Here is a 16,024-nt window from a genome sequence, read left to right on the forward strand (position 1 = left end):
TGTGTAAGGCTTTGTGTGTGTGTAAGATTTTGTTTGTGTGTGTTATTTTATGTGTGTTTGTAAGTTTTTTTGTGTTTGCTAGTTTTTTTGTTTGTACAAGTTTTTGTGAGCGTGTAAGTTTTTGTGTGTGTGTGTAATTTTTTTTTTGTGTGTGTAATTTTTTGTGTGTGTGTAAGTTTTTGTGTGTGTGTAAGTTTTTGTGTGTGTGTGTAAGTTTTTGTGTGTGTGTAAGTTTTTTTGTGTGTGTAAGTTTGTGTGTGAGTGTAAGTTTTTGTGTGTTTGTAAGTTTTTTTGTGTGTGTAAGTTTTTTTGTGTGTGTGTAAGTTTTTGTGTGTGTGTCAGTTTTTGTGTGCTTGCCCATATCAATTCTATTTTCCTAAAATAATATAAAATTTTCCTCTTCAATTCAGATTTTTCTCAAAAAGATGAAAAAATTTAAAATACTGTTTTAAATTTTTCATAGAAGATAGAAAAGTTCAAGTTCTCTTCTGAATTTTACCAAAGAACATAATTCAATTCTAATTTCTCCAGAAAAAATAAAAAGCTTCCACTTCAGTTTTAAGTTCACCAAGACATGAAAAATTTAAAGTTCAGTTCTAAATTTTTCCGTAGAAGATATGAAAAGTTATACTATGATTTGATTATTTTCTATGAAGATAAAAAGTTTCAATTTAATTCTAAATTTTCTTAAATTCAATTCCGACTTTTCTCAAAGAGATGAAAAAATTTAAAGTTCTGTTCCAAATATTTTCCCCGAAGAAGAAAAGTTCAACTTCGATTCTGAATTTTCTCAATGAAAATGAAATAAGTTATTGATCAATTCTATTTTCCCAAAATAATATAAAAAATTTCCACTTAAGTTCATATTTTTCTCAAAGAGATGAAAAAATTTAAAATACTGTTCCAAATTTTTCATAGAAGATAGAAAAGTTCAAGTTCTATTCTGAATTTTACCAAAGAACACATTTCAATTCTAATTTCTTCAGAAAAAATAAAAAGCTTCCACAGATCATTTTCCATGAAGATAAAAAAAAATTTCTAGAGAAGATAGGAAAAGTTATACTATGATTGTGATTATTTTCTATGAAGATAAAAAGTTTCACTTCAATTTTAAATTTTTCTCAAAAAAGTTAAGAAAAGTTCAACTTCGATTCTGAATTTTCTCAATGAAAATGAAATAAGTTATTGATCAATTCTATTTTCCCAAAATAATATAAAGATTTTCCACTTCAGTTCAGATTTTTCTCAAACAGATGAAAAAAAATTTAAAATACTGTTCCAATTTTTTTCATAGAAGATAGAAAAGTTCAAGTTCTCTTCTGAATTTTACCAAAGAACATAATTCAATTCTAATTTCTCCAGAGAAAATAAAAAGCTTCCACGTCAGTTTTAAGTTCACCAAGACATAAAAAAATTAAAGTTCAGTTCTAAATTTTTCCATAGAAGATAGGAAAAGTTATACTATGATTTTTATTATTTTCCATGAAGATACAAAGTTTCACTTTAATTCTAAATTTTCTTCAATTCAATTCCGACCTTTCTCAAAGAGATGAAAAAATTTAAAGTTCTGTTCCAAATATTTTCCCGGAAGAAGAAAAGTTCAATTTCGATTCTGAATTTTCTCAATGGAAATGAAATAAGTTATTGATCAATTCTATTTTCCTAAAATAATATAAAATTTACCACTTCAATTCAGATTTTTCTCTAAGAGATGAAAAAATTTAAAATATTGTTCCAAATTTTTCATAGAAGATAGGAAAAGTTATACCTTGATTGTGAATATACTTAATGAAGATATGGATCTCAAATTTAATTCTCGGTTTTCTAAAAGAAGTGCAAAATGTACAAGTTCTATTCTGAATTTTCTTAGAGAAGAGAAAAAAAAGTTAGCTCAATTCTGAAATTTACCAATGAAAATGAAAAAGCTTCCATTTCAGTTCCTAATTTCTCAAAGACATAAAAAATTTAAAGTTCAATTCTAAATTTTTCCATAGAAGATAGGAATGGCTATACTATGATTGTGATTATTTACCATGAAGATAAAAAGTTTCACTTTATTTCTAATTTTTCTTAAATTCAGTTCATTCATCTAACCACCAAAAACAATAGGTTAGGTTAGGTATAAATAAATATTAATAAATAATTAGAAACATTTCTACTTGTTTAAGTTAGGTTAGGTTAGGTTAACTTATCATGAGCGCTCATGATAAGCTATCCTAACCTAACTTAAACATGGTAAAAAGATTAAATTAGGTTAGGTTAGGCTAGATTAAGTTAAGTTAGGTTAGGTTAGCCTACGTACGCGCGCGTACGTAGGCTAGCCTATCCTAACCCTAACTTAACCTAACCTAACTTAATCCTAGCCTAACCTAACCTAATTTAATCTTTTTACCATGTTTAAGTTAGGTTAGGTTAGCTTATCATGAGCGCTCATGATAAAATAACCTAACCTAACTTAAACATGGAGAAATGTTTCTAATTATTTATTAATATTTATTTATACCTAACCTAACCTATTGTTTTTGGTGGTTATATGAATGAACTGAATTTAAGAAAAATTAGAAATAAAGTGAAACTTTTAATCTTCATGGTAAATAATCACAATCATAGTATAGCCATTCCTATCTTCTATGGAAAAATTTAAATTGAACTTTAAATTTCTTATGTCTTTGAGAAATTAGGAACTGAAATGAAGCTGTTTCATTTTCAATGGTAAATTTCAGAATTGAGCTAACTTTTTTCTCTTCTCTAAGAAAATTCTGAAGAGAACTTGTACATTTGCACTTCTTCGAGAAAACTCAGAATTAAAGTGGAGCTCCATATCTTCATGAAGAATATTCACAATCAAAGTATAACTTTTCCTATCTTCTATGAAAAATTTGGAACAATATTTAAAAATTTTTCATCTCTTTGAGAAAAATCCGAATTGAAGTGGAAAATTTTATATTATTTTAGGAAAATAGAATTGATCAATAACTTATTTCATTTTCATTGAGAAAATTCAGAATCGAGGTTGAACTTTTCTTCACTTCTTTGAGAAAATTTTAAATTGAAGTGAAACTTTTTATCTTCATAGAAAATAATCATAATCATAGTATAACTTTTCCTATCTTCTATGGAAATTTTTTTTATCTTCATGGAAAATAATCTGTGGAAGCTTTTTATTTTCTCTGGAGAAATTAGAATTGAATTGTGTTCTTTGGTAAAATTCAGAACAGAACTTGAACTTTTCTATCTTCTATGAAAAATTTGGAACAGTATTTAAAATTTTTTCATCTCTTTGAGAAAAATCTGAACTGAAGTGGAAACTTTTTATATTATTTTGGTAAAATAGAATTGATCAATAACTTATTTCTTTTTCATTGAGAAATTTCAGAATCGAAGTTGCACTTTTCTTCTTCCAAGAAAATATTTGGAACTGAACTTTAAATTTTTGCATCTCTTTGAGAAAGGTCAGAATTGAATTTAAGAAAATTTACAATTAAAGTGAAACTTTTTATCTTCATAGAAAATAATCACAATCATAGTATAACTTTTCATATCTTCTACGTAAAAATTTAGAACTGAACTTTAAATTTTTTATGTCTTGGTGAACTTAAAACTGAAGTGGAAGCTTTTTATTTTCTCTGGAGAAATTAGAATTGAATTATGTTCTTTGGTAAAATTCAGAAGAGAACTTGAATATTCACGATCAAAGTATAACTTTTCCTATCTTCAATGAAAAATTTGGAACTGAACTTTAAATTGTTTCATCTCTCTGTGAAAAGTCAGAACTGAATTTAAGAAAATTTAGAATTAAAGTGAAACTTTTCATCTTCACGGAAAATAATCACAATCATAGTATAACTTTTCCTATCTTCTACGGAAAAATTTAGAACTGAAATTTAAATTTTTTATGTCTTGGTCAACTTAAAACTGAAATGGAAGCTTTTTATTTTCTCTGGAGAAGTTAGAATTGAATTATGTTCTTTGGTAAAATTCAGAAGACAACTTGAACTTTTCTATCTTCGAAGAAAAATTTGGAACAGTATTTTAAATTTTTTCATCTCTTTGAGAAAAATCTGAATTGAAGTATAAAATTTTATATTATTTTAGGAAAATAGAATTGATCAATAACTTCATCGGAATTGAATTTAACAAAATTTAGAATTAAAGTGAAACTTTTTATCTTCATGGAAAATAATCTGTGGAAGCTTTTTATTTTCTCTGGAGAAATTAGAATTGAATTGTGTTCCTTGGTAAAATTCAGACGAGAACTTGAACTTTTCTATCTTCTATGAAAAATTTGGAACAGTATCTTAAATTTTTTCATCTCTTTGAGAAAAATCTGAACTGAAGTGGAAACTTTTTATATTATTTTGGGAAAATAGAATTGATCAATAACTTATTTCACTTTCATTGAGAAAATTAAGAATCGAAGTTGAACTTTTCTCTTTCCCGGGAAATATTTGGAACAGAACTTAAAATTTTTTCATCTCTTTGAGAAAGGTCGGATTTGAATTTAAGAAAATTTACAATTAAAGTGAAACCTTTTATCTTCATGGAAAATAATCACAATCATAGTATAACTTTTCCTATCTTCTACGGAAAAATTTAGAACTGAACATTAAATTTTTTATGTCTTGGTGAACTTAAAACTGAAGAGGAAGCTTTTTATTTTCTCTGGAGAAATTAGAATTGAATTATATTCTTTAGTGAAATTCAGAAGAGAACTTGAACTTTTCTATCTTCTATGAAAAATTTAGAACAGTATTTCAAATATATTTATATATATATATATATATATATATATATATATATATATATATATATATATATATATATATATATATATATATATATATATATATATATATATATATATATATATATATATATATATATATATATATATATATATATATATATATATATATATATATATATATATATATATATATATATATATATATATATATATATATATATATATATATATATATATATATATATATATATATATATATATATATATATATATATATATATATATATATATATATATATATATATATATATATATATATATATATATATATATATGTGTGTGTGTGTGTGTGTGTGTGTGTGTGTGTGTATATATATATATATATATATATCGACAATGACAGGCACCACTTAGAGTGGCGTGCCACTCTAAGTGAACCTAGATTAACCCAACTTTTTGCATGTCTCTCTCACTATAACTGTGCGTCTGAGTGGGTGTGCTGCCATCTATAATCAATATAACCTAAATTCAACGTAACGATGCATAAAGTCATTGGCCCAGAAAATAGGTGTTGCCTCAGAAACTAGTCTGTTTGTTTCTCCCAGTGCCTGTCTGTTTGCTTCTCCCACTACCTGTCATCGTCGGTTTGTATGTCTGAATCTATGTATTTTTATGCATTTTGACTCTCTCACTCTCTTTACCTGTGTATCTGGGTGGGTGTTTGCCTCTCTCTCAGTGTCTGTTATTGTCGGTTTCTACGTCTAAATCCCTACTCTCACTCTCATTGCTTGTGAATCTGGGTGGTTGTTTGCTTCTCTCAGTTTCTGTCTTTGTCAGTTTGTATGTCTTGATCTATGTATTTGTATGTGTTTTTTTTGTCCCTCTCACTTCCATTGCTTGTGTGTCTGGGCAGGTGTTTGCTTATCTCACTGTATGTCTTTGTCAGTTTCTATGTCTGAATCTATGGAGTTGTATTTTTTTGTATCTCTCACTTCCTTTGCTTGTGTGTCTGGGCGGGTGTTTGCTTATCTCAGTACCTTTCTTTGACGATTTGTATGTCTGAATCTATATATTTCTATGTGTTTTTTGTCTCTCTCACCTCCTTTGCTTGTGTGTGTTTGGGCGGGTGTTTAGTTGTCCGAGTGCCTGTCATTGTCGGTTTGTATGTTTTAATCTATGTATTTGTATGTGTTTTTGTCTCTCTCACTCTCTTTGCCTATGTGTCTGGGTGGTTGTTTGTTTCTCCCAATGTTTGTCTTTGTCGGTTTGTACGTCTGAATCCATACTCTCACTCTCTGGGCCTATGTGTCTGGGTGGGTGTTTGCTTATCTCAGTGCCATTCTTTGTCGGTTTGTATGTCAGAATCCATATATTTATATGTGTTTTTGTCTCTCTCACGTCCTCTGCTTATGTGTCTGGGCAGGTGGTTGCCTATCTCAATGCCTATCATTGTTGGTTTGATTGTCTAAACCTATATATTTGCATGTGCTTTTGACTCTCTCAGTCTCTTTGCTTATGTGTCTAGGCGGGTGTTTGCTTATCTCAAAGCCTGTCTTTACTGGTTTGTATGTCTGAATCTATATATTTGCATGAGTCTTTATCTCTCTCACTCGCTTTGCCTATGTGTCTGGGCGGATGTTTGCTTATCCCAGTGCCTGTCTTTGTCGGTTTGTATGTCATAATATATACTCTCACTCTCTTTGCCTATGTGTCTGGGCGGATGTTTGCTTCTCCCAGTGCCTGTCTTTGTCGATTTGTATGTCAGAATCTATACTCGCACTCTCTTTGCGTATGTGTCCTGGCAGATGTTTGCTTCTCTCAGTGCCTGTCTTTGTCGGTTTGTATGTCTTAATCTATGTATTCGTATACGTTTTTGTATCTCTCACTTTCTTTGCCTGTGTATCTGGGTGGTTGTTTGCTTCTCCCAGTGTGTGTCTTTTTCGGTTAGAACGTCTGAATTCTCTACTCCCACTCTCTTTGCCTGTGTGTGTGTGTGTCTGGGTGCGTGTATGCCTGTCCCACTGCCTGTATTTGTCGGTTTGTATGTCTTAATCTATGTATTTGTATGTGATTTGTCTCTCTCACTTCCATAGCTTGTGTGTCTGGGTGGATGTTTGCTTATCTCAGTGCTTGTCTTTGAGGGTTTGTACATCTGAATATAGATATTTGTATGCGTTTTGTCTCTCTCACTTCCTTTGCTTGTGTGTGCTTGGGCGGGTGTTTGCTTGTCCCAATGCCTGTCTTTGTCGATTTGTATGTCTTAGTCTATGTATTTTCATGAGTTTTTTGTCTCTCTCCCTCTCTTTGCCTGTGTATTTGGGTGGGTGTTTGCTTCTCCCAATGTTTGTCTTTGTGGGTTTGTACATCTGAATCTGTAGTCTCACTCTCTTTGCCAGTGTGTGTGTGTGTGTGTATATATGTGTGTGTGTGTGTGTGTGTGTGTGTGTGTGTGTGTGTGTGTGTGTGTCTGTGTGTGTGTGTGTGTGTGTTTGTGTGTTGTGTGTGTGTCTGTGTGTGTGTGTTTGTGTGTGCGGATGTTTGCGTGTCCCAGTGCCTGTCTTTGTCGGTTTTTGCATCTGAATCTATTATCTCACGCTCTTTGCCTATGTGTGTATGTGTGTATTTGTATGTGTATGTGTGTGTTTGTGTGTGTGTTTCTTTGTGTGTTTGTGTGTGTGTGTGTGTGTGTGTGTTTGTGTGTGTGTGTGTGTGTTTGTGTGTTTGTTTTTTTGTGTGTGTGTGTCTGTGTGTGTGTGTGTGTGTGCGCGGATGTTTGCGTGTCCCAGTGCCTGTCTTTGTCGGTTTTTGCATCTGAATCTATTCTTTCACGCTCTTTGCCTATGTGTGTGTGTGTGTATTTGTATGTGTTTGTGTGTGTTTGTGTGTGTGTGTGACTGTTTGTGTTTTTGTGTTTTTGTTTGTTTTTGTGCGCTTCTGTGTGTGTGTGTTTGTGTGTTTGTTTTTTTTTGTGTGTGTATGTTTTTGTGTTTGTGTTTTTGTTTTTGGGTGTGTGTGTGTGTGTTTTGTGTGTGTGTGTGTGTGTGTGTGTTGTGTGTGTGTGTGTGTGTGTGTGTGTGTGTGTGTGTGTGTGTGTGTGTGTGTGTGTGTGTGTGTGTGTGTGTGTGTGTGTGTGTGTGTGTGTGTGTGTGTGTGTGTGTGTGTGTGTGTGTGTGTGTGTGTGTGTGTGTGTGTGTGTGTGTGTGTGTGTGTGTGTGTGTGTGTGTGTGTGTGTGTGTGTGTGTGTGTGTGTGTGTGTGTGTGTGTGTGTGTGTGTGTGTGTGTGTGTGTGTGTGTGTGTGTGTGTGTGTGTGTGTGTGTGTGTGTGTGTGTGTGTGTGTGTGTGTGTGTGTGTGTGTGTGTGTGTGTGTGTGTGTGTGTGTGTGTGTGTGTGTGTGTGTGTGTGTGTGTGTGTGTGTGTGTGTGTGTGTGTGTGTGTGTGTGTGTGTGTGTGTGTGTGTGTGTGTGTGTGTGTGTGTGTGTGTGTGTGTGTGTGTGTGTGTGTGTGTGTGTGTGTGTGTGTGTGTGTGTGTGTGTGTGTGTGTGTGTGTGTGTGTGTGTGTGTGTGTGTGTGTGTGTGTGTGTGTGTGTGTGTGTGTGTGTGTGTGTGTGTGTGTGTGTGTGTGTGTGTGTGTGTGTGTGTGTGTGTGTGTGTGTGTGTGTGTGTGTGTGTGTGTGTGTGTGTGTGTGTGTGTGTGTGTGTGTGTGTGTGTGTGTGTGTGTGTGTGTGTGTGTGTGTGTGTGTGTGTGTGTGTGTGTGTGTGTGTGTGTGTGTGTGTGTGTGTGTGTGTGTGTGTGTGTGTGTGTGTGTGTGTGTGTGTGTGTGTGTGTGTGTGTGTGTGTGTGTGTGTGTGTGTGTGTGTGTGTGTGTGTGTGTGTGTGTGTGTGTGTGTGTGTGTGTGTGTGTGTGTGTGTGTGTGTGTGTGTGTGTGTGTGTGTGTGTGTGTGTGTGTGTGTGTGTGTGTGTGTGTGTGTGTGTGTGAGTTGTGTGTGTGTGTGTGTGTGGGCGAATGTTTGCTTCTCCCAGTGCTTGTCTTTGTCGGTTTGATTGTCTAAATCTATTTTCTTGTAAGTGCTTTTGTTTCTAATAAAAACTCTATGAATCTGCTAGCGTACCATAGAAATAATGGAAATATATTAATGTAATAGATAACATATTTTTGATGAAATAATGACATGTATGATATTAATATAAATATTTGGTAGATACATTATTATACATTATTAATATCAATGAACAACTTTGGAAATTTTGAATCTGTTCCATATAATGGTTCATCTTGCTCTCTCTTGATACTATAGCTATTTTCTTTTCTTAGTTCGTAATCAGTAGAAAAATCATTATTCCATTTTGAGTTATACACAAATTTTACAGGTGTATCATCGACAGCCTCAATATGCTTTTCGTCTTTGGTATTATTTGGTTCATTGACTGTTTGATTAATGGTAGTAACGTTTGCTGGTACTTTTTTTCATCGATTCATCTTTATATTCCTTAGTGATATTTTCTGCACATGCCATTTTTATTTGACTTATTATTTTTACACAGGTAACAGTTCTGGCACGTAGAAAAGATATGGTTTATGATATTAGTAAAAGACTAGGCCTTTCTTTTAGTCTTTGCTTTCATTTGCATGCTAATGCCCGAAAGCTGACGATATGGCTTAACACTGGGTAACATGTACCACAAGCACTAGCAAGAAGATACCCCTCTTCTTCAATTATTACTTTTATGTTGGCATTCTCTTTGAGTGCAATCATCTCCGGAGATCTCAATCTCGCATATCCACCATCATAAGAGTTGAATTTTTTTTACTCCAAAGAAATTTAATTCCTTACTGTCGTGACATGCATGAATACGTTTCCGATAGTGTTACCACTTGTACTTATTTCATAGTTTAAATACTTCTCCTTTTCAGTATTCAATGCTACAATAACACCATCATGTGAACACACTTTCTTAAAATGTGTCATCTTCACTTTTTTATAGATATTAGTTATTTGTTTATCGTTCCACTGTGTAAAAAATACTGATTTAATACATGCAATAAACTAGGTAGTGTCGATAACCAGCCATAGAGTACCAGTGGGAAAGCCGCATCGTGTCTCTGAGCAAGCATAGAGTACAATTGTTAGAGCCATAAGCATATTTAATGTAATTTTAAGATAGGTAAAAAAAAGTAGAATAATTTTGAAGTCAAAAAAAAATTTAGTCCAAAAAAAAGTGCTACTACAAACAATATTTTTCAAATAGTAAAAGTCACGACTAAAATTTCTATATCATTCTCATTTTGAATTTAGAAAATATTAAATGTGTTTTTTTTTTGTTTTAAGTGTTACATGTCATTCTAAGAGATGTAAAAAAAACTGAAAAAATATATTATGTTAAAAAAAATAAAAAAAGTAAAAAAAACTTCAAAAAAAAATTAAAAAATATGGAGGGAGGGGGGCCAAAAAGTTGGGGAGAGTGGTCCCTTGGAGGTTGGGGAAGAAGAACCTTTGGAGGTTGAGGTCCCTGGTGGTTAGGGTTATTGGTGCTTATGATCCCTGACGGTTCATACTCATATAAACCTCACTACTTGATTTGCAAGGATTTCAAAGGGTTTTTCTGAATTTCATTATTAAAATTCTTTTCTTGACATCTACATCTCTGTTAGTATCAATTTATTAGTATATTATAACGTTAGACCAATATTTTATATTGACAACACTGTTCAAACGGTAACTGTGTATTATACAGAACACATCGGGGAAGTAAAGATAGGTCAACTCACAAGACCATTTTATCATCGTTAACCATTCCTATAGATTGATGCTATTCCAAATTTATAATAAATAAGCTATGAGTTAACAACCCCCTCGGGGTTACCTTAACTGCTAATCAGTTTAACCCTTTTTTACCACCTTCATACAATCCGATCACCAATTAGGATCATTCCCAGCCCTATTATTCAATCACCAATTAAGATCTTTCATAGAGTCCAATTCGCAAATACTATACTTTTTTTCGCAAATTGAGTTAGCTTTTACGCAAAATGATATAAAAAACATGATTATTTTTGCATACGACTGAAACCAGCATTTTCATATAAATCCCATTAAGCTATTGAACACCTTGTATCAAGGTCTTTTGTAGACGTCAAATCTATTACATATCTGTGTATATTCTTTGTATAGTTGATACATTCCATTCCTCATTCTTTAATTACCCGTGACGCATTCTTAACAAACGGAAGTTTAATCTGGCTATTGAACCTACAAGTTATTACTCTTTTCAAAAACATTAGTTGTTAACTACACACAGATTCTTGTGCAATTCCCTATACATCTATGAATGAACCAAAAAATGGGCGTTGACTCAGAAACCTGTCCGGTTGCATTACACAATCTCGTCCCTAGTTCCAAATATAACATGCTTGGTCGCTTCATAGGTCCATTATATAGAGGGATTGGTCACTTTTTGTAATGTGTTTGTCAAACTGCACTGTATATTCTTGTGTTCGTCGCATCAATAGTATCAATACTACTCTCGTGCACGGTTTGTAGTAGACTTTATATTTCTTAAGAACTAAGGAAATAATTCTTCAATATTACATTGATTTGCTTATACGACCTACCTTGAGAAATTTATGGCTTATACAAACTATTGTGTGCCCTGAGACTGTTAAGAAGCTGTGAAAAATCAATGAGCTAAGTTATTTGCTTTTTTGACCGGAGGCATTATGCAGCAAATGTTATTCAGCCCTTAGTATTCTAAATAAAAACAAAACAATTGCATACTTTTGTTGTTGATCATGAAGCTTCATTCTATTGATTTTCTTGTGCATATCATACAGCCTTGAAATCACTGCTGTTATTACAGTTGGCCCAAAATTGCTTTCCATCAGTTTCAAAATTGTAAAACAGTCAACCGTAAGAAATTTATTTACCATATTTGAAGCGATCTCAAATGATACTTCACATGGAACCTGTAAAATAAACATTTTCATAGCACAACTTGATAAGTTTGATTTTGTATTCAAATGATTGTAGATGCAAAACTAGGAGGTGGTTTCCCAATGATGAGCAACTATTTGACAAAATGTAGACATTTTTTTATTTTTTAGTTTGTATTCCACCATTTTATTTTTAACTGCATTTCTGTAAAGCAGATGTGTCTCTTGCACGGCGAGTTCCATCATTCTGAACGGATTTACTTCCATAATTAAAATATTAAGTATCTTGCCCATGGCAGTTTCTGGGAGGCTTTTTTACTTTGGGACTATTATTTTTGATATTGTGCAATTTCTTCTGAAATATCAAGAAGACTAGATTTATGGGTTTATCTCAGTAGAGGAGGCAGGTCTTTCTTCTTTGGTAGCTTCGTTTGTTATAGATATTTCCCAGCCCTTTTGATTATGTTTCTAAATTTTATCTAAAACTGGGTAACACAGGGAGTCCGAATATCGTATCTTTTTTTGCATAACTCTTATTCAACAGAACGAAGGTGTGCTCGAATGAGGGCTTCAAAAAGCCAGTGATTAAAATCAATCCTAAATGAACTTTGTGGATAAATATCTAACAGCAATCATCTGCGAAACAATAAAATAAAATTAAAAGTAAAAATTTATTTCAAAATAAAGTGAATTATGAAGTCATAAGTGTGTCTAGAATTTTTATTCGGGGGTAGGGGGTGGGGGTTTCAAGTAAAGCTTTAAAAAACGCTTCAAAAATTTCCAATGCCATTTTGTTACGTTTTTACGAGTCAGGCAAAAATTTTGGGGATGGGGTCAAACCGCATAACCTCCTTGATAAGGTGTTGCATGGAGGTAACCAAATAAAACAAAAACTTTGGCATCATCAATGTAAATAAAGTTTCCTAAGATTGGTTAAACAAATATAGAACTTGGACAATATTTTAGTAAAGTTCTCACGTTTTTCGAAGTGTATCAATTTCGTTTTTATAGGTGTGGGTTCAGGTTGATGTCTTACTGATTTTCTTTTTATAATCCTTTTAATACTTTTTTATTATATTGGTGTACTAAGTGTTATTGACTAAGCCTCTAAATATATGCAAAGTATATACACTAAGTATGCACTTATGCATTGTTGCTTAGAATGTCTGAGTATGTAATAAGCGTATTCACCTAATCCTCTATTACCGTTTGTGCTCTGTTTTATTTCAGGTGGCAAACGAACACTTATTTTGACCCATTGCTAGTCCCTAACATATATATATATATATATATATATATATATATATATATATATATATATATATATATATATATATATATATATATATATATATATATATATACATATACACATATATATACATATATACATATATATATATATATATATATATATATATATATATATATATATATATATATATATATATATATATATATATATATATATATATATATATATATATATATATATATATATATATATATATATATATATATATATATATATATATATATATATATATATATATATATATATATATATATATATATATATATATATATATATATATATATATATATATATATATATATATATATATATATATATATATATATATATAAACTTTATATATATAGTGTGTATTTATAAAATGTAAAAGCATACTTTTTAACAGGTTTAAAATGCACAAAAAACTCGTTTTGAAATCACGTCTGATATCTAAGACTTTCTAAATGGGATTATATACTTTTATGTGGAGATGAAATTCCAAAATATGGCTCCCATTGGTAATTATGAACGCTCCGCTGTAAATAGACAAAAATCCCCGAAACACCCAAATCCTTCAAAAGAATTGATTTTAGTGTAGGTTATGTGTAACTAAGGAAATAGAAAATGAGACAGTTTCCCTTGAGGTTTTCCTTCTTCAAGAATATTACTCGGCGGATACTTGGCCCCTTGTTATTACAATCTAAATAAGAGAAGGAAGAACATGAAATAATTTATAAAGATTACGAGATACACTTAAACAGAATTAACAATTTATTCCAATGTTTGCTATCTCTTTTTGAATTAAATATGTACTTTGAACTGAAAATTTTGTTGAACAAATCGATATTTACATTTAAAAGGATGAAAATTAAAAGATTGCAAATGCTAATGGAAACTACAAATATAACTGTTAATTCTATATCGGTAATTAGTTAAAAAAAATGTCCAGAAAGTTTGAGCAGTATTTTGATTTAAAAAAGCTAAATAATAAATACACTAAAAACTATATTTTCATTAAGTTTAAGTTACGCCCTAGCCTTTCTAAAAAGTTGAACCTCGTCATTTCGGTTAAGTTTAAATTCAGCTTAATTACTCGTTGTACTCTTTTTGTTTGACTTAGCTTTAACTTTTCTATTTAGATCTGTTTCCTGTCGTAAAGAGTTTGATACGTTAAATGAGCTAATTTATGCATTTTGAGTTTAGGTTTAGCTTTTCATTGACTTTTTTTTCTAATTTCAGCTTGCGTTTGTATCAGTAACTTACATTGTTTTTGCGTGTACTACTTCTAGAAGTGTCAGCAAGTTTTTAACAGTTCTATTGATATTGACATTCAACGTTTCTCAGAGTTTAAGTAGAGTAGGCTTAGTAAAGAGAAGTGTTTCTCCATTGTTTTATTTTCCTTTTTTTCTCTGGCAACTTTGTATAGAACAGAGAGTTATTAAAATTTAGGAATAGGGGGCATTGGAACGGAAATAGAAAGTTCTAGAGAACTTTATAAGGGGGAAAAGTAATCCGAAGTCTGTCAGCTCCCATCGCGTGATGCCCCTGAAGGCATCGGATAAAAACTTTTAGAAAGCTGTTTTACTCAAAATGTTCAAAAAGGCCAAAAGCAAGAAACCCAACAACTTGCCACTAATCAACGTTTTACCGTAAAGGTAGGCAAGTTGCACTTCTTTTTAACCAAAACAGAGCAAGGATTTTCAATCCCTTTAAGAAAAAGGATTTAGCTAAAACTCGGGGCAAAAACGAGCTAAATCCAGATTCAATGCAAAACCAATCTATGTCCTGGTTCGGTACAAAATCTATTTGTATCAACACTGGGTACAAAAATGATTTGTTTCGTGACTCGGTCTAAAAATAACCAAAGTTGTAGTTACAGAGTTTTTGTAACGGGATACGAAAACTAAAGCTAAAAAAAAACCTGAAAATTAGATCCTGACTTAGCACGTAAACGATCTAAGTTCCATTTGACACGATGAAGAAATTAGCTAAGTCCTGCCTCTCTACAAAAATAAGCTAGTCTCGTCACGGTGCAGAAATAATAAAACAGTTCGTGGTAACAAACTGTAAGTAAGGAGCGACTCGGCTCAATAGTAACCTAAACTCTAAAAATTGAAATTTTTAAATCAATAGATACATGAAAATTATCAAATTATTATGCTGATTTCAAATATATAGAAATCATTAAGTTTAATTCTACCCATCAGATGTTGCGAGCCTGAGAAAATTTGCCTGATTTTCGAAATAGGGGGAAAACGCCCCCTAAAAGTAAAGAAATTTTAATAAGAATCAAACCTTCAGATTCAGCGTACCAGGAAACCCTGTTATAGAAATTTCAAGCTCCTACATACAAAAATATAGAATTTCGTTATTTTTGCTAGATGACAAGATCACTGATGCGTGTTTATTTGTTTATTTTAGTCCGGGGGTCAGACCACTATAATGTGACAACTAGGTAATCAGAAAGACACAGTCAGTTTGACAATAATTTGTGACAATATCGACCACGTTGAATCCGAATATGGGTAGTGGCAAAACTGGAGATCACGGCTTGATCTTGTAAAAGCAAAAAACACCCTTTTTAGGCCAATAAAACTTTTACAGACTGTTTATTTTTTTTCTAAGGTTGTACTACTCCGATTTAGTGACGTGACATCTCATTTTGTTCCTAATACGGTCTTCTCATAGAATATGTTAAATTTTTTCCGATATATTGTATAGCCCAGGAGCAATAGGCTAATATTTATTAATTTTCCCCGAAAATCTCAAAATTCAAAGGTTCATTTTCAACTAAACCACGTATATCGGAACTTTCTAATTATTTGTTGTTTTCCATTTTTTTCCAGAATTTACCTTTTGTATTTACTTCATATTGCCGTAAAGTTCAGAGCTTAAACTGTTCGGTGAGGCCGTCTAGAATTTTTGATAAAGTATAGGCCAAAAAATATATGCAAAATACATTTTTCCAAAATGATGATGTGACATATTTTTTATGCTAGAATTTAACGCCAAATCCGAACATGAACTTTACTTTTCAGCCCAATCTAAACT

General features: G+C 31.8%; 1 protein-coding gene across 1 annotated transcript in view; it reads right to left on the reverse strand.

Moving 5' to 3' along the window:
• Positions 1-16,024, reverse strand: part of LOC148945452 (innexin unc-9-like) — a 329,914-nt gene that overhangs the window by 19,778 nt on the left and 294,112 nt on the right. The window contains exon 3 of the mRNA XM_089099048.1: positions 11,525-11,712. Coding sequence (XP_088955174.1) covers positions 11,525-11,712 — 188 coding nt within the window. The remainder of the gene's footprint in view (positions 1-11,524; positions 11,713-16,024) is intronic.

The sequence above is a fragment of the Artemia sp. Qi Xiang Cuo genome, chromosome 13, assembly GCF_049724085.1.
Source record: "Artemia sp. Qi Xiang Cuo chromosome 13, ASM4972408v1, whole genome shotgun sequence".
Lineage (NCBI taxonomy): Eukaryota > Metazoa > Arthropoda > Branchiopoda > Anostraca > Artemiidae > Artemia > Artemia sp. Qi Xiang Cuo.